The sequence below is a fragment of the Giraffa tippelskirchi genome, chromosome 3, assembly GCF_054371585.1.
Source record: "Giraffa tippelskirchi isolate mGirTip1 chromosome 3, T2T-mGirTip1v1.2.pri, whole genome shotgun sequence".
Classification (NCBI taxonomy): domain Eukaryota; kingdom Metazoa; phylum Chordata; class Mammalia; order Artiodactyla; family Giraffidae; genus Giraffa; species Giraffa tippelskirchi.
The window spans coordinates 91,845,924-91,866,395 of record NC_137277.1 but is presented as its reverse complement, the minus strand read 5'-3'; the positions used below and the strand labels follow the sequence as shown (position 1 = coordinate 91,866,395).

At 36.5% G+C, this 20,472-nt stretch overlaps 1 protein-coding gene across 1 annotated transcript in view; it reads right to left on the bottom strand.

Annotated features, from left to right (window-relative positions):
- SCN7A (sodium voltage-gated channel alpha subunit 7) overlaps positions 1-20,472 on the bottom strand; it is a 94,988-nt gene that overhangs the window by 54,564 nt on the left and 19,952 nt on the right. Inside the window, exons 4-8 of the mRNA XM_081582638.1 lie at positions 8,312-8,550; positions 5,289-5,401; positions 4,851-4,940; positions 3,702-3,830; positions 2,189-2,280 (exon numbers count right to left, since the gene is read on the bottom strand). Of these exons, the coding sequence (XP_081438764.1) occupies positions 2,189-2,280; positions 3,702-3,830; positions 4,851-4,940; positions 5,289-5,401; positions 8,312-8,550 (663 nt within the window). The remainder of the gene's footprint in view (positions 1-2,188; positions 2,281-3,701; positions 3,831-4,850; positions 4,941-5,288; positions 5,402-8,311; positions 8,551-20,472) is intronic.

Sequence of the window (20,472 nt, the reverse complement as noted above, 5' to 3'; positions counted from 1 at the left end):
GTTTTTACTTTTAAACTTTCATTTTGTTTTAGTTTAGGTGTATTTTTTGTGGATTCTAACTTATTTCTTATTTAATTTTAAAGTCTATTTTTTCAAGTACTTAATTTTTAATTTTGGCTCTGCTTGGTCATTGTTGCTGCACATGGGTTTTCTCTAGTTATGGTGAGTAGGGGGCTACTCTTTAGTTGTGGTGCATGGGCTTAGTTGCCCAGTGCCGTCTAGGATCCTCCTGGACCAGGGATCGAACCAATGTCCCCTGCGTTGGCAGGCAGATTCTTAACCAGCACTTGGACCCCAAAGAAGCTCAAGTCTCTACATCTTGACAGACAATTTTAACTTAACAGGAGATCAGTCCTGGGTGTTCATTGGAAGGACTGATGTTGAAGCTGAAACTCTAATACTTTGGCCACCTCATGCGAAGAGTTGACTCATTGGAAAAGACCCTAATGCTGGGTAGGATTGGGGGCAGGAGGAGAAGGGGATGACAGAGGATGAGATGGTTGGATGGCATCACCAACTCGATGGACATGGGTTTGGGTGGACTCCGGGAGTTGGTGATGGACAGGGAGGCCTGGCGTGCTGCAATTCATGGGGTCGCAAAGAGTTGGACACGACTGAGTGACTGAACTGAACTGATATTCACTTTTATAAACTGGCTTATACTTTATGCCTTACAGTACATTTTTAAAAGAAAAAAGGATTATTTTCATTCCCTTGAATAGTGTGTTTTCCTTTCTTCCTTGTTTTCATACACACTGTATTACCAGTATGTGCCTTAGTTGTTTTCTCCTTTGAAAAAAAAAAGAGCCATTTGTCCAGCCTGTATGCTCCCAATTCTAGTTACTGTATTCTACTTGGATTTACCTGAATTCCTCTATAATCTTTACCTCTAATTCTACGATGAAGATGAAGGTGATACAACTTATGTTCCAGTAATTTGTGGAGAGTAGTAAAAGAACTAAGACTGTGGAAATTCCTGAAAGGACATTTCTCCTGCTGGTTTCTTCACTGTGCTTGGTGAAGCTACCATGCCACAGACCACTTTTATCAAACAGGTTTATTGAAATATAATTTATAAACCATACAATTCACCTGTTTAATGTGTACTATTCAATGTTTCAGTATATCTACAAGTGAAGTGAAGTCGCTCAGTTGTGTCTGACTCTTTGCATCCATGTGATTTTCCAGGCAAGAATACTGGAGTGGGTTGCCATTTCCTTCTCAAGCTGCTCTTCCCGACTCAGGGATTGAAGCCGAGTCTCCTTCATTGTAGGCAGACACTTTACCATCTGAGCCACCAGGGAAGTCATATCCACAAAGTTAGGCATCTATTATCACATTTCTCCAATGTTTTTGCTCTTTTGCTCAGCCTGGACTCCAAGTACAGGGTATGCATATATCTGGCCTTCTTCATGATGTTCCAGTGGATGAACATTGCTTGCAGATCTTATTTTTGGTGTTATCACACTAGCCCGTGGGTTTATTCATTCAACTATTTGATAAAACTTCTGACTCATAACGGCCAAAAAAAAAACCTCTGAGTGAAGTTGTCCTATATTATTGTTTTTATTCATCCTGAACAACAAATCAGAAGGTATCAGTAGGCTTCCATAAGACATATTCAGGAATGGGATGTGTAAATTACTCCTCAGCATCTTCCATCAATGTGGTCATGGTTGTACATTATTTAACAGAACCTTCTTAAATGTTGTGGCATATGGAATACATCCTATCCAAGCACTGAGAGTAAAAGAGAACTTATCTTATTTTATATAACTTTGTTCATTTCAACTGGCTTTTAGATTCAATGAGGAAAATAAGAGGATGGATTAGATAATTGTCTGGACTGCTAATTCATTCAGAAGTCTAACGACAATTTTAGTATTTCATATTTAAGACATAAAATTAAAGAAATAAGAAAAAAGAGAAGTAATATATTTGATTGAGCTCTACATTTTGTTATCATAAGCATTGAAACCACTTCAAATAAGTAACAAATGTGGTATTTTTTTTCCTTTCCATTCCAGGAGTGACAGATAAATTTGATATTTGATCTGATATTCATTTATTACAAAGCTGAAACATTGTTTAACTTAACATTTTTCCAAGCAATGGCAGGGCTATTCAAATGAATACATGGAAGTACATAAAACAAAATGAAGACAAAGAACTCAATGCTTTTTCTTACCTTGGTTTAGTGGAATAATTTTCAAAATTCTCAAATTTCTCATAATTCTAAATACTGAAATGAAATTTAGAGGTGAATATCTTGAAATATGCCTGTGGAATTAAATTAAAGTTGTTTAGAAATCATATTGAGTTTATGTTACTGACATTTGGCTTTTTATAATATTTGAAGCTTGTTTCTAAAACCAGACATCCAAATGTTCACTTGCTTTCATTATTGCATTTTGCAAATAGCTTTATTATTGATTGGAAAGGAAAGATTTCTACAGTGCAAGGTAATCAAGTAAACATTAATCTACAAATTATGAGAGTTTATAAAAGCTTGACACTTTGAGTAGTCAAAATTTCATCAAATACTCTATATTATGTTCATATTTTGCAATCTTAATTGGCTTGAAAAGATAGTTAAAATAAGAAAATACATAGCTTTTGAAAGGAGTAAGATTTATTTTAAGTATTTAAACTCCTGGTGCTGATAATGATGGTGATGGTGATGATGATGACAATGGTGATGGTGATGGTAGCAGAAGTCAAAATGTATATTGGTTAAGGACACAGACTCTAGAGCCAGACTCCTGATATAGAAATATAGGCTCTACTATTTACTAGTTGTGTGATATGAAAAAATTACTTAATCTATTTTGCCTCAGTTTCCTCAAATGTAAAAAGTAAGGATAAGGGTACTTGCTACTTCTGAGGATTTGGGGGAGATTAAATTAGTTAATAAATGTATAGTTCATAGCAAAGCACCTTCACATACTAAGGGCCCCTAGTTGCGTTAGCCAAGGTTTAGCTAATAGCAATGGCAAGAAGAGAAATAATACTAGTAATAACAAAAGAAGTAGTGATAATAATTTCAATATTAGCTACTATCTTTTGACTGCTCACAACATGGAAGAAACTAATTATGTTCTTTATAAAGGTTATTTCTTTTTAAAAAACATTGACACTAACTCTACAAATAGAGTATTACTTTAAATTATTTTTAACAGGAGTTTGATGCCTGTGACAATTTCTTTAGCCATAAAATAGAGTACATTAAGTAGAAGGATTTAAAAAAGTTAATACACATGTAAATTATTAGAATTTAATGTATCATTCTAGAAAAATGTGCATGTGTGTAAAATATCTTATTCTGATAATTAGAATATTTACTGTTCTTAAGCAATATAGATTAACAGAATCAAATATGCTGGAATCCTCTCCTAAGTCTCCAGGACATTTTCTGGTCACCGAACATAGTCACTTCAAATGCAAAAAATTCAACCTATATTGTTTTTGCTTCAGGCAGAACACAGAGATAATATCCAATTCCTTTCATTTTCAACGCATAGTCAGGACTAGTTCAGTTGGAGCTGCCTAAGAGAAGTCACTATGTCTATGATTTATGAATTGTTCTGTACTCACAGAATTTTTACAAGCAGAAAATTCTGTCGACCTCAGTGTTTCTTTATGAAAAGCATTTTCTTAGCAAGCAAACATTATGATGTTTGCAATTTAAAAGGAGTACTCACTCAAATAAAGTTACACTGAAATCAAGCCAGTTCCATGAATCACCAAAGAAATAAAAAGGTCCTGCCCAGATGCCTCTTGCAATGAGTTTTACAAGTATTTCAAATGTATAAATTCCAAGCAAAGTATTCCTGCAGAAAAAATTTCACATAATTTTCATATGACTTTTCATGTTAAAAATGAAACTAATATATCATAGTTCTTAAATATATGGCTATGATAATTATTTGGCAGTCAATCAACCAACCAACTAGACAACCATAGGATAGGGCTTCCTGAGTCTTACAACACTAACCATGAAATTTGGCTATCAATTTTTTTTTCAACAAATTTTAGCTCAGGGTTATATTTATATATATTTAAGTAAAGAACAAATACAAAATATCAACTTTATCCCACATTTGGAGTCCAGCAATAAGTAACTGAAATGTAGGCAAGTACGAGAGAACTTATTATCTACATATACAAGAATTTTTTTGGTGAATCAGTATAATACATATTTACCTTCCAAAGTTAACTAATTTTAAGAATAGAAACCTTGAGGAGTGGCATCAAGAAGGTCTTCTTCCCTAGAAAACGTAATGGGCCTTTCCATTTTTGTATTCTAATGCAAGGTAAGCTACTCACATCCTTCAGGAAAGAGAAGTAGAACAGAAAGCAATCAAAAGATATAACTTTCTAAAGAATAGACAGGATAAAAGTTATCTGAGTTCGAAACAAATCTGCTGTGGGACTGCAATAGTAAAGAAAATCTGAAGCACTGAAATATATCAATCATTAGAATAAAAATAAAGCCTCACTTATATGATGCCACAGACATAAACACATATATAGCTAAAGGCTCAAGCATTTATATCATGTTAACCTAACATGCTGGGAAATAGAAGCATTTAAAATCCAATTAAGAGTAATGATGGGAAGAAAAACATTAAAATTGATTAACAACATGTGTATATATTTTATTCCGAAAATTCATCAATTGTGGAATATGTATAAGTATTATATTATGTATAATGTATATTACACATAAATTATAAATATTTATTTGTACCATGTTATAATATGTAGTATATAATGTACTATAACACAATGTGTTAAATATAAAATATAATCATATATGCAATTATACATAATAAAATTATTTAACTTACTGCAATGCTGGCCCCCATTTTGGCAAATTAGTCATAGACATAAATATGCAGTCAGTCAGGACGCTAACCAAAATGAATAGTCGAAAAAAGGTAAGTTACAGTCAAGGAACAATAGTAATAAAAATAATGTTTAAAATACATTTCTATAATCTGTTTATATGTATGTACACACGTGAGATCACATAGTTTCTTAAGTTTCAAAAAATGTACTACTTATATTGAAAAGCAATGAGGATTAAGATTTGCTACCACTACTTGCGTGCACTAGAAAATATATTTTAAGTGTATTTTCAAATATGGAACACACGAGTTATAACCAAGATTTCAGTTTGACATAAAATGATATGTTAATTAAAAAGAGAAAAAGACTGCAGCAATATTTGAATAGAATGGTTGCATTTGATGTTAGTACAGTTTAAAACCAACAGAAAAGGATATGGATGTACCAAAATCTTAATGGTTGCTTTTCTAATTGAATTGAAAGGAGACAATGTACACCAGGTAGCACTGAATCTGAATATTGTTCTCTTTTTATTTAATACTATGAAAGTCTGTAAGAAGAAAAAATAAAAATCAAGTGAAATTAGAACTGAGAATTATGATCTTATCAATTGTGCAACATTTTCCAATGATCAGTTCAGTCATGAAGTCTAACATTTATACTTAAATTTTGATATCCGTTTACAGATTAAATCAAATGGAAAGGTTTTTAAGCTGCTGCTGAAGGCACTGGCAACCCACTCCAGTACTTTTGCCTGGAAAATCCCATGGACGGAGGATCCTGGTAGGCTGCAGTCCATGGGGTCGCTAAGAGTCGGACACGACTGAGCGACTTCACTTTCCCTTTTCCCTTTCATGCACTGGAGAAGGAAATGGCAACCCACTCTAGTATTCTTGCCTGGAGAATCCCAGGGACGGTGGAGCCTGGTGGGCTGCCGTCTATGGGGTCGCACAGAGTCGGACAGGACTGAAGCAACGACTGAAGCGACGACTGAAGCGACGTGTCCGACTCTGTGCGACCCCATAGACGGCAGCCCACCAGGCTCCTCCGTCCATGGGATTTTCCAGGCAAAAGTACTGGAGTGGGTTGCCAGTGCCTTCTCCTGGTTTTTAAGCTAGTTTGATTCATATTTAGGCTTATCTATCACTTTTTTGCCAGTGTTCTACCTAAGAAAACCATTTGCCACACACCAATCCTTAAGTTTTCCTGTAGAACTGATGTAATAGAAAGAAATCTATAGCTTGATGCTCAACAGTATCCATTTTAGCATACTAAAATTCAATAAATGTAAAATAAGTCAATTTTATTTTGAAGCAAATAAGGTATGAGACTGCAGTAGTAAAAGTGACCCACCCAATGCATGCAAACATTATCTTAATCATTAGTTATTTTCTATGGTATATAACCATGCTTGCGTGTTATCATTGACATAAATATATTTAACACAAAAATTTATATCATGTAAAACTAATCTGTTGGTATATTAAAGTATTAAACCCCCCTAAAAAAGAAAAATCAGAAACATCTTAAAAAGGACTTATATATATATGTATATGTGAAGATATATGTGTGTAAAATACAGATACACATAATATGTGTATGTATGTGTATACATATAAACACACAGAATTATATACACACACATATGTGCACTTTTGTTATACATACATATCCATTTGGAAAATTCATTCATGTGCTGTATGTATAACTATATTATACATTGCTGTTGTTGTTTAGTTCCTAAGTCCCATCCGACTCTTTTGCAACCCCATGGTCTGTAGCCATGCCAGGCTCCTTTGTCCATGGAATTTCCCAGGCAAGAATACTGGAGTTGGTTGCCATTTCCTTCTCCAAGAGATCTTCCTGACCCAATGACTGAATCCATGCACCACCAGGGAAGCCCTCATATTACACATCACAAACATTATATAGATTACAATGTAATAAAATTATATAATGTATAGCATAAAAGGCATATAAGGATATTTGAATATTTTTAATGTATACATTTATACTGTAAAATGTCAACATGCTTCCACCATGCAAAGTATTTGAAAGAGTTGCAATTCACAGAATGATCTCTTTGCCTTCCATCCAGCATGCATGCTAAGTCCCTTCAGTAGTGTCTGACTCTGTGACCCTATGGACTATAACCTGCCAGGCTCCTCTGTCTTGGGATTCTCCAGGCAAGAATACTGGAGTGGGTTGCCATGCCTTCCTCTGGGGGATCTTCCTTATCCAGGGATTGAACCCACATCTCTTACATCTCCTGCATTGACAGGTGGGGTCTTTACCACTTGTGCCACCTGGGACTGATTCATTTTCTTTTCACTCATTTGGTAAAATCATTGAATGTACTACAATATCAAAGAATATCAAATTACATTTGCCCACAATGGGGCTAATTCTTACTTATCCCAAGTCTGACTTTTTTAATAATTACTTCATTTTTTGTCAGAAGCTTTCAAGCTCAGAACCTTGGCATTATTAATCAGTCTTCAAATCCTGCTGTTTCTTCTCAAGTGTGTTACCTCTGTCTCCAAGGCACTCTAAGAATCCAGAATTCTTGACTTCAGGCCTGGATTACTCTCTCTCCTATTTCATCTTTCTGACTCTATCACTACCACGCAATAGTAATGTAGAAGTCTCTAGATTAATCTTATTTAAACATTGCATTGATCACATCAGTACTTTGGCCATCACATTAAAGCCATGTTGTCATCTCCATTATCTCATCTTATTTCCAACAATTTACAACAACTACAGGGTTCCAGTTCTATCATCAGCCCATCTCTTCCCTATTTCAGAATTAATCTCTGTTGCCTGTTCATGGAAGATTTTTGCCTTGTAAAAACTGAAGTGTTCCTGAAGCTGTAATTCAAGATTTTTTCAGCTTTGTCAGTCCACACAGATCTCTGTTTTTTCTAAGCATAATCGTTTTTATTTTTATCATTTTGCGCTTCTTGCTGAATTGTCAAATATTATAGTAATTTTCTCAAATCATTCTGGGAATAAGATAGGATGTGACTGTATGTATGAGTGAATAAAATTTATGAATGAAATATAGTTTGGTTTTATTTCCCTAACTCCTTAGTAAGCACACCAAGTTGAACAGTTGAAACTGCTGTACATATAATTGAAATTTTATATTATAGTTATTTTCAAATCAATACCCTTAAGCAGCCAACCATCATGCTCCCATAAAATGAAACATTAAGGTATAACAGTATAGCTTATTATGTACAAGGTACAGTAATCCCAAACAAACTAATCTACCAGGCAAATAATCAGTTTTGACAAAAATCTCAAATATGTGTGAAATTTCTTCTCCAGTTTTCTGTAACTTAAAATTACCTCTTCACTTATTTTTCTGTCTTTTTTCATTCTTTCTCAATTACAGTTTTTGCATGTCTGGAAAATGAATAAAAATATAGCCATAGTAAGCTTAAATAATCCTTACCCTTTTATTAGTGTAGTATGGGTCCACATCTTCCAATGGCTCTGACACCATTGCTTGAGGAAGATTTCCATAAACAAATGGAAGCTTTTTTCCAACTTCCAAGTCACAGTTCGGCTTTAAATCTTCTTTGTCTTCCTCACTGGGCTTTTTAGCACTATGCTGTTCCATAACTTCAAGAGACTCTCTGGTGAAAGGGACTAGGCTCTTAGGTGCTGGGGAAGCCATTTTTAATTTTGCCCCTGCAAGAAAAGTATTTTCTTCATTTCTATATAAGATTTGGATATAATAAAGAAAAAAATTAAAGTACAAAAGTCTAGGATATGAATGAAACAGAATGGCAAACAATGCACTCAATGAAAATTCCTGCATTTTAGAGAAATCTGAGTTGTTAAACTTGGTTTTGTTTCCCTTAATATTAGACTTCATTTGTAATTTCATCAATAACTCATTCTATTTCATTTACTCATCCATTGAATCCTCTTTCTTCTACTGAAATCTGCCTTTCAGTTTTTCCCCTGTAATGAAAAAGCTCTAAAGTGGCTACAGATTGTTGGAAGACCAAACCCAATCGTTTCAGTCTCAGCTATATTTAGTTATTGACTAGACTTTGCTTCTCTAAACTCAATTTTCATTGGCTCTGTGACCCACTCTTCTGTATCTCTTCCTACATCTCTGATTACTTCCTTTGACTTAGTTTTCCCCAAAAAATTTCAACTTTGATATCCTTTAAAGTTTTGCTTTTCCCTCTTTTACCTCATCTTTTTGGTAAATACATAGGCAAACACAGAGTTTTAACTACTATAAATGGGTATTCACCAAGTACATTTCCCAAAACACTCCCTTCCCTCAGTCATCTATGTATCAATCCACCAATGACAGCAATTTAACAAGTAAAACCTAATTTGTTGTTTTTTCCCAAGACTAAAACCACTCTTTAACCTAACAGTCATAGTAAAAATACACATAAACTCATTACTTTGAAAACAACTCATAAAATGTTTTTCTTTGTCACTAGTTCCTTAGGAAAAAAAAATAACTTTCTTACAATAACTTTCCATCAGTTATTTAAATATTATCCATTGTTCATACACCTACATCAAGGTAGCCATCTTTGTAATTCTATCTCTGGTTTGCTCTAGTAGTCTTTACAGATTTCTCTCAATTCTAGTCTTTATTTATAGATATCTATACAGGTATAGATATCTTTACAGGTAAAGACTACTAGAGCTACCTTGATGTAGGTGTATGAACAATGGATAATATTTAAATAACTGATGGAAAATTATTGTAAGAAAATTATTTTTTTTCCCTAAGGAACTAGTGACAAAGAAAAACATTTTATGAGTAATTTTCAAAGTAATGAGTTTATATGTATTTTTACAACGATTGTAAGGCTAAAGAGTGGTTTTAGTCTTGGGAAAAACCAACAAATTTAACAAGTAAAAACAAAATTTGTTGTTGTTTCCCAAGACTAAAACCACTCTTTAACCTAACAGTCATTGTATTCTACAGGCCACTTGTAGTTCCAAACAGGAAAAGGAGTACTTCAAGGCTGTATATTGTCACCCTGCTTATTTAACTGATATGCAGAGTACATCATGAGAAACGCTGGGCTGGATGAAGCACAAGCTGGAATCAAGATTGCCGGGAGAAATATCAATAACCTCAGATAAGCAGATGACACCACCCTTATGGCAGAAAGTGAAGAAGAGCTAAAGAGCCTCTTGATGAAGGTGAAAGAGGAGAGTGAAAAAGTTGGCTTAAAGCTCAACATTCAGAAAACTAAGATCATGGCATCTGGTCCCATCACTTCATGGCAAATAGATGGGGAAACGGTGGAAACAGTGTCAGACTTGATTTGGGGGGGCTCCAAAATCACTGCAGATGGTGATTGCAGCCATGAAATTAAAAGATGCTTACTCCTTGGAAGGAAAGTTATGACCAACGTAGATACCATATTAAAAAGCAGAGACATTACTTTGTCAACAAAGCTCTGTCTAGTCAAGGCTATGGTTTTTCCAGTAGTCATGTATGGATGTGAAAGTTGGACTATAAAGAAAGCTGAGTGCAGAAGTATTGATGCTTTTGGACAGTGGTGTTGGAGAAGACTCTTGAGAGTCCCTTGGACTGCAAGGAGATCTAACCAGTCCATCCTAAAGGAAATCAGTTCTGGGTGTTCATTGGAAGGACTGATGTTGAAGCTGAAACTCCAATATTTTGGCCACCTGATGTGAAGAGCTGACTCTTTTGAAAAGACTCTGATGTTGGGAAAGATTGAAGGCAGGAGGAGAAGGGGATGACAGAGGATGAGTTGGTTAGATGTCATCACCGACTCAATTGACATGAGTTTGGGTAAACTCCAGGAGTTGGTGATGGACAGGGAGGCCTGGTGTGCTGCAGTCCAGGGGGTCACAAATAGTTGGACACGACTGAGCGACTGAACTGACTGACTGACAGGCCACTTGAATTAGTCTTCATGAAATATAATTTCATGCATCAATTCTCCATTTGTGTACTTATTCTTTCCTTTTACATAGAAATATGTTCTTTTGCTGATTTTTTCCAGTCCAATTTCTGTCAAAACCAACTCTTCAAGTGACTCTACTCAAGGACAACTAACTGACTATTCTTTATACATTCTCTTTTACCCTCACTGTAATTCTACTATTGCAAATAATGATCAGAAATTTTGTACTTTATATTACAGCATTTTCTATATGTATATTTTGTCTCTTATAGTGCCAGCCTTAGGTAAATTTATCCTATTGATGTGGTATGTCATAAGACAGAAATCACATACATATGTAACATACACAGATAACACTAATCCAGAATTTTCCTCTCTTGTGTAAAATTGAGTTTTTTAATAGGTGAATCCATTACTTGCTATTAGTGGAAAGTAAGAAAAAAAAGTAAGTTGGTTAACAATAATGGAGTATAAATCATTGTGAGAATCAAACTAGCACCAGCTTTAAATAAATGGTTTGTAAGATATATTTTAACTATACAAATGACAATCTCCAGACATCCAAGGAGAGGACACATAGTCCATTTTTTAATCCTGAAATGGAAAAATGGAAAATAATCACTTGGACAACTCCTTATACCTTTCATGACATCACAGTTTTCTTGGCTTTTCTTTTAATTCCTACTGCATTGGGTATCTAAAGAATGACTTCCTATGCTCACTTCTAAGTATGTATATAGAACAAAATGCCACCCCTGCTTCAACTTTATTTGATTTTTCAATTTAAGCTCCCACCTATAACTTCTATTTCCAAAAAATGTAAATAAAAAGATACTTGGTCCATCCAATGGATTTATTTTCCCTTGGTTCAGTCATTTGTGACCACAGAGAGAGACATTTTCATAATAGAAATGTCTGCCTATGCCCAAGACTCTCAAAGGATATTGCAAGGATGGGATGTTAAGCAATTTTAAAGAGAGAAATATGGAATAGAAATATTAACATATATCAACTTGGAACCCTCTTTGTAAATTAATGAAAACTAGCAATTGCACATCAAAACTTTACCTATTTTTCAAATAACTTGCTTCAATCATGCACAAAATACTTATTAAAGGATCATTAATAACTGCTTATACACACCATATGCACATATAAGCACAATGCTCAAAATCCTTCAAGCTAGGCTTGAACAGTACATGAACCAAGAACTTCCAGATATACAAGCTAGATTTAGAAAAGGCAGAGGAACCAGAGATCAAATTGCTTACATGCACTGGATCATAGAAAAACTAAGGGAATTCCAGAAAAACATTTACATCTGCTTCACTGATGTGAAGCCTTTCACTGTGTGAATTACAACAAACTGGAAAATTCTTAAAGAGATGGGAATACCAGACCACCCTATCTGCCTTCTGACCAACCTGTATGCAGTTCAAGAAGCAACAGTTAGAATGAGACATGGAAAGAGGAGAGTGAAAAAGCTGGCTTAAAACTCAACATTCAAAAAACAAAGATCATGGCATCTGGTCCCATCACTTCATGGCAAATAGACAGGGAAAAAATGGAAATGGTGACAGACTTTATTTTCTTGGGCTCTAAAATCACTGCGGACAGTGACTGTAGCCATGAAATTAAAAGACATTTGCTCCTCAGAAGAAAAGCTATGATAAGCCTAGACAGTGTATTAAAAAGCAGAGACATCACCTTGCCAACAAAGGTCCATATATTCAAAGCTATGGTTTTTCCAGTAGTCATGCGTGGATGTGAGAGTTGGACCATAAAGAAGGCTGAGTGTCAAAGAACTGATGCTTTCAAACTGTGGTGTTGAAGAAGACTCCTGAGAGTCCCTTGAAGAGCAAGGAGATCAAACCAGTTAATCCTAATGGAAACCAACTCTGAATATTCATTGGAAGGACTGATGCGGAAGCTAAAGCTTCAATACTTTGGCCACCAGATGCAAAGAGCCAACTCATTGGAGAAGACTCTGATGCTGGGAAAGATTGAGGGCAGGAGAAGAGGGTGACAGAAGAGGGTAGATGGCATCACTAACTCAAAGGACATGAGTTTGAGCAAACTCCGGGGGAGAGTGAAGGACAAGGAAGGCTGGCATGCTGTCATTCGTGGGGTGGCAGAGTCAGGCACGCATGAATGAATGAACAACAACAACACAGTAACACATATCAAATTTTGTTGAGGGGAGTCAAAATGCTTTGAATAAGTACAATTTATGAAGACATGCTACAAACAACTAAAGTTTTCTCTTACTTATACATAGAATCTTCCTTTAAAAAATTTAATAAGCTTTCAAAGTTGTACTCCTTACATGGAGTTCCTTGAATTGTTCCTTAATGGCTCATGGTTATAGGCTAGTATAAACAAAATCACAAATTTAGGAATTAGACCTACACTGAAATCCTAAATTCTGTTACTAATTCTGTTCTGTTCTTAGAGGTCTCAGTTAAATTACTTATATTCTTGAAACTGTCAGTCATAAAATTGGGATCCTACTCCGGTTAAGTAAGGATAAAATCAAATAATGTGAATGAAATGCCTAGTACAGTGATTGGCACATAATAGGTTCAAAGTAAATAAAAATTTTTAACTGTGTTATAATTTTATATCTTAGGATGATTGGTCAAATTTAATAGAATAATAGTATAGTGGCAATACACATGAGGTTTTGAAATTTGAGCCAAAACAACCTGTCTGCACAAATGTAGTCAGTATATTTTTGCAGCAGAGAAAACTGCCAAGGGGGTTTACTTAACTGTAATTGCAATATAAATCAATGCTGATTTTGTCTACCAAGAAAGTTAATATAACCTTTATCTATACTGAAGGAAAATGGAGGAGGCAGTTACTCTCTCTTCTGCTGTATTTACTGGAAGGTCTTCAAATGGGATCAGAATGTTGATAAAATTCAAATCATTCCATCTATAGATGAGTTATTCATTGACTGCAACCTTATAGTCTTAGAACTTTCCAATCCTAGAATCTTTGAATTGAATTTTCACAGAGTATTATATGACCTAAAAGTTTGGGCTAAATATTAGATAAACTAAACCTATGCAGCATTGAATGAACAAAATCAAAAGCATTTTACAAATATCATTTCACATTAAGTAAAAATATTTCTTTTATATTTTTAGGGATACATTCTAACTACTCAGAAACATTATTAAGTTTATGTGTATAAAAACTATTGTCCTTAAAAGTAGACACAAAGAGATGTCATAAACTTATTGCAAAGATGCTACCATTAATGAAAATATTTTTGGACACCATCCAGAGAAACCTCAAAATTTAATTTGTCAGTCAGCATTCTTATTGTATGGGCTTCCTTGGTGGATAAGATGGTAAATAATCTGACTCCAATGCAGGAGACCTAGGTTTGATCCCTGGGTGGGGAAGATCCCCTCGAGAAGGGAAAGGCTACCCACTCCAGTATTCTTGCCTGGGAAATCCTATGGACAAAGGAGCCTGGCAGGCTATAGTCCATGGGGTTGAAAAAGAGTCAGATGTGACTGAATGACTAACATACACACACATATTATATGTGTTTAATCCAAATATAATCTTCTTTTTCTTTCTGTTATCACTTCACAACACAACAATCTTTGATTCCTCAGTCTGCCACCTACTAGCTATGAGACTTTAATAACACAGCCTGGGTAAACTTTGGAAACCCTCATGTATCTCACAGGGTCATAAACATGAAACCAGACTATATATGTAAGCCTGCTCCACAGTACTGACTACTACTGTTAATTCTCTCTCCCTACCCAGTCAGTTATACCAAAAGACTTCTTTAGTCATAATTTTGATGTTGAATGAAACTACCATGGTTGTTGACTAGATGAATAAATAGATAGTGGACACTGTCTTCTATAGTATGACAAAGAAATGCAAGCACTTAATCAAATGAAACTGGCTTGCATATAACTTTTAGACAGCTGAGTGCAGATTGTAAATTATTAATCATTAAATCATAATTCAGTAAAAGCATTTCTGTGGGAAATTTACGAAGTATGATCCAGGCACTATGTTTTCTGGTGAGTGATCTTAATATAGCACAAATGCCTGAAAAATATAGAAAGATTAATAGTTAATCTGTCCATTAGACAGCTTTTCTAAAAAGTTGAATTGCTAAAGTAAGATTTTGGCAAGAATTGTATCAAAGTCAACTCAAGTTTGGACTGTAACAAGTATAATTCAAAACATATCACATTTATTACCTGATGATTTAAAGTGGCACAGCTAGAAATATTTCTACATACGAGGACAATAGAAATATTTCTACATGGGAGGACTGACTGAAAGGCAGCTGTTAGGGCAGATCAAACATCTGATGAAAATAGCTACTGTATTCCCCTGTGTATATAAGCTTTAGCCGCCAAAAACTGGTTCAGCCTTCACTCCACTTGCTGCATAACTAATTTATATTCTTGGATTTTTCCTGTGTTGGAATAACTTTACTCCAGTATAGCTAACATTTTCTTTAATCTAACTTTTTCTTGCCCCTGAGATTGTTTCACCCTTTCCTGACATAAATGATTTGATTTTTGGCTCTTGTCTTTACACTCTCTACAGTTGTGTTCTACCCAGGGTTTAGCCAATTTTGGTTAATTCTCCTCATTATGTGTGCCAACCCTTTCACAGATCACTGTCTTGTCATGGAAAAGGGGTTTGCATAACTCAATGAAGCTATGAGCCATGCTGTGTAGGGCCACCCAAAATGGACAGGTCATAGCAGAGAATTCTGACTAAATGCAATCCACTGGAGGAGGGAATGGCTAAATGAAGCAGGGCAAAAACTAACTGAATTCTTCCAAGAGAATGCACTGGTCATAGCAAACACCCTTTTTCAACAACACAAGAGATGACTTTACATATGGACATCAAAAACTGGTCAATACCAATATCAAATTGATTACATTCTTTGTAGCCAAAGATGGAGAAGCTGTATACAGTCAGCAAAAACAAGACCAGCAGCTGACTGTGGCTCAGATAATCAGCTTCTCATAGCAAAATTCAGTCTTAAACTAAAGAAAACCAGGAAAACTACTAGGCCAGCCAGGTATGACTTAAATCAAATCCCCTATGAATATGCAGTGGAGGTAATGAATAGATTCAAAGGATTAGATCTAATAAACAGTGTGCCTGAAGAACTATGGACGGAGGTCCATAATGCTGCACAGGAGGCAGCAAACAAAACTATCCCAAAGAAAAAGAAAAGCACGAAGACAAAGTGGTTGTCAGAGAGGCTTTACCAATAGCTGGAAAAAAGAAGAGAAGTGAAAAGCAAGGGAGAAAGTGAAAGGTACATACAACTAAATGCAGAGTTCCAAAGAATAGCAAGGAGAGACAAGAAGGCCTTCTTCAATGAACAGTGCATAAAACAGAACAACAGAAGGGGAAAGACTAGACATATCTTTGGGAAAATTAGAAGTATCAAGGGAACACTTTGCCCAAAGATGGGCACAATAAGGGCAGAAACAGCAGAGACCTAGTAGACGCTGAAGAGATCAAGAAGACATGAAAGCTCTGTAAAAAAAGGTCTTAATGAACCAGATTACTAAGATGGAGTGTTCAGTCACCCAGAGCCAGACATTTTGGAGTGTGAAGTCAAGTGGGCCTTAGAAAGCACTGCTATTAATAAAGCTAGTGGATGTGATGAAATTCCAGGAAAGCTATTCCGAACCCTAAAGGATGATGTCATCAAGGTGTTGCATTCAGTATGTTAGCATATCTGGAAGACCCAGCAGTGGTCACAGGACTGGAAAAGGTCAACCCTCATCCCAATTCCCAAGAAGAGTAGTATCAAAGAATGTGCTAATTATCCAACAACTGCACTCATCTCCCATGCTGGTAAGGTCATGCTTCAAATCTTGCATGCTAGGCTTCAGCATATGCAAACAAAGAACTTCCAGATGTCCAAGCTGGGTTTAGAAAAGGCAGAGGAACCAGAGATTAAATTGCCAACATTCTCTGGATCATAGAGAAAGCAAGGGAATTTCAGAAAAACACCTGTCTCTGTTTCAGTGTCTACATTAAAGGCTTTGACAGTGTGGATCATAAGAAACTGTGGAAATCTCTTAAAGAGTTGGGAATACCAGACCATATTACCTGTCTCCTGAGAAACCTGTATGTAGGTTATGAAGAGCAGTTAGAATCCTGTGTGGAACAACTGATTGGTTCAAGATTGAGAAAGGAGTACGACATGGCTGTCTGCTGTCATGCTGTTGTTTAACCTATATGCTGAGCACATCAAGAGAAATGCTGGGATGGATGAATTACAAGCTAGAATCAAGATAGGCAGGAGAAACCTCAACAGCCTCAGATATGTGGATGATACCACTCTAATGGCAGGAAGTAAAGAGGATCTAAAGAGTCTCTTGATGAGGGTGAAGAAGGACAGTGAAACAGCTGGCTTAAAACTAAATATTAAAAAAAAAACTAAGATCATGGCATCCGGCCCCATTACTTCCTGCAAAGAGAAGGGGAAAAGGTGGAAGTAGTGACAGATTTACTCTTCTTGAGCTCTAAAATCACTGTGGATGGTAAGTGGAGCCATGAAATCAGAAGACAATTGCTTCTTGGCAGGAAAGCAATGACAAACCTAGACAGTGTATTGAAAGGCAGAGACATTACTCTGCCAAAAAATGTCCATACAGTCAAGGTTATAGTTTTCCCAGTGGTCATGTATGCTTGTGAGAGCTGGACCATAAAGAAGGCAGAGTGCCAAAGAGTTGATGTCTTTGAACTGTGGTGCTGGAGAAGACTCCTGAAAGTCCCTTGGACAACAAAGAGATCAAACCAGTCAAGCTCAAGGGAAATCAACCCTGAATACTTGTTGGAAAGATTGATGCTGAAGTTGAAGCTCCAGTATTTTGGTCACCTGATGCAAACAGCTGATTCACTGGAAAAAGCCCTGATGCTGGGAAAGATTGAAGGCAGGAGACGAGGGCGTCAGAGGATGAGATGGCTGGATGGCATCACCGATGCAATGGACATCAACTTGGGCAAACTTTGGGGGATGGTGAGGGACAGGGAGGCCTGGCGTGCTGCAGTCTATGGGGTCGCAAAGAGTTGGACATGACTGGGAGACTGAGCAACAACAACATGTGTGCTTAACTTAGGATTGACCTACTTCAGGTCCCAGTTCTGGGCTTTTTGGTGGCTTCAGATTTTCTGATTGCTCAACTTTATCCTCCCTTAGTTTCCTTGTCCTAACCCATCTCAGACCCCTTGTTAACACATTATTGGAATATGTTATCTTGCAGAAGACTTCCCTGGTGGCTCAGATGGTAAAGAATCTGCCTGCAGTGTGGGAGACCTGGGTTCGATCCCTGGGTTGGGAAGATATGGCAACCCACTCCAGTATTCTTGCCTGGAGAATTTTCACGGACAGAGGAGCCTGGCTACAGTCCATGCAGTTGCAAAGAGTTGGACATGACTGAGCGACTAAGCACAGCACATGTTGCAAAAGTGGTTGCAAGCACTCTCAAAAATATATCTCTCAAGTCTCTCAAAAATATATCTACAATCATACATGTTTATAATTCTATATTTTGGCTTTTGGGTTTCAGCTATGTTTTTAAAAAGTGAGCTCTAATTTTCCTTTAAAGATTGTTCTTGCAGTTTGACATGTCATATAGGGCAATAAGTTTAACCATGGTGTTTGCTTTTGACATTCATTTATTTATCAGTCATTTGTGGAACATATTATTAAGTGCCAAGCACTGAGCTAGGTATCAGTGCTGTAAATATTAATAAATTATAGTTACTGAATATAAGGGCAATGGGAGACAGACTTGTAAACAAATAAGAATCAAGTTATCTTGGTTATCTCTGAAAATTATTATTTCAAAGCAAAAGAGATGCAAATCAAAATCATCTCCAACACTAGTGGGTCTGGATTCTACAGAGAGTTCGTCAAATTTTCCAACAATGAGAATTAACATCTCTCTTCTTGAGGAAAGAAGCACAGTCAAGGACCTTAAACTTCAGAATGACACAGTCAATACACACAATAGGAAATCACAGACAGCGTCAGTTAACAGTCTATACGCATCTGATTGCAAATTGTCTAAGAACAATGAATGAACAAGAAGCTTAGTGGCAGCTGAAATACCAAGAAGGGATGCAGATCACTGGGTATAGGAACCCAATGAGGGTCTCCAGGCTCAATAAAAAATACTATTCTGACAGTGATAAAGGCAACAGAACGCCCGATTGCCAGGAACATAAAAGGTCAAGCTGATTCTACCCTATATAGTCTTACCTGAATCCTCTAAGAAAACAACTTGCTTTGGTTCCCTACCAGGGAGTCTAGGAAAGTAGTCTAACTCAATATTGATTCTAAAGCACTCAATGTTCCCAATTTTTCTAGGTATTCTCAAAATTTCCACTGCTTTGTGAAAGTGGCCTCTGGGATTTCTGAATTACCCCTTGTTACACTAAAAAAATGAGCACATTGTAACGGAACTGGAATCTTCCTAGAATTGTACTTCTCATGAAACCAAAGATCTGTTAGATCATAAACCAAAAATTCCTGGCCAGTAGCCATATTAGGGGTTAACAACAACAACAAAAAGTACTCTTTGCCACTTCCCAGAGGAATTCAAAGGGGATCTGTCATGCAACTAGATTCTATAAGTTGTCTTCAGTCCTAATGTCCTTGATGCAACTGGTTCCCCTGAGGTATAAGATATGATCTCAATATTTGTTTTGAAAATACAGAACTGGAACTATACCTTGGTGCTCTTGGGACCATTCACAACCAGTTGACCTCCTTAGGCATCCTCTCAATCTGCAGTGAAACTATGGATTTTCTTGGCCCTTCATTTTTGCTCAGCTTCTGACCAGTGAAACTAAGCTCATAGATCCACAGATGGTGCCCTAAATCTGCAAATCAGATGGACGAGCTCTGGACCAGTTGTCATCTAAGGCCAACCATAAACCTCCAGCACCTACTTTGGCTCCAGGTTAGCTTGAGATGGGCACAAAACCTTCAATAATGTGGTCCTGGGTGGTTGACTAGATGTGAAAGTGTCAAACCTGCAGTTTATGAATCCTGAGGCCTCTGAGACGATGGAAAAGCGAAGAGGATGGTGGCTTGGATCAACATCCCAATGCATAGAGTTGTAGGGAAAGGATACCTTCTTATTGCACCTGATTTGAATTATATCAGCTTTTGACTGGATATTAGTGCTAATATTGAAAATGTAGGAGTCAGCAGCCCAACCCAGACAGACAACTTCAGAGTATCTTGGGCTAGGGCCCCTTGGGATGAACGTAATGCAGCCTGTAGAGAGAAAGATTCCTTGGCTGATAGCCACGCTTCATCCAACCACCCTCATAAAGCAAGCAGAGACATCATTACATGTTGTTTTATGTGCTCTGATATGCCAAGTATGAGAGACAGACGAGGCTTATATCAGAATTTCTGAGGCAAATGCTTGCTTTAGAATATCACTTCTCCAAAGGATCACATGCTTTTCATCTCTCTGGACCCCTTATCTCCCTCAGCTCTAGAATTTTCCTGATTCTGTGGGTGCCTTGACCTTACCAGATGTTGCCATTCTGCCACATATATCCTGATGCAAAACGGGTTTAAAGTTTGAAATAAAATATGCAACCAGAACATCCACCTATCCTGTTGCTCCCAGTTCCCCCCAAGATCATAAAT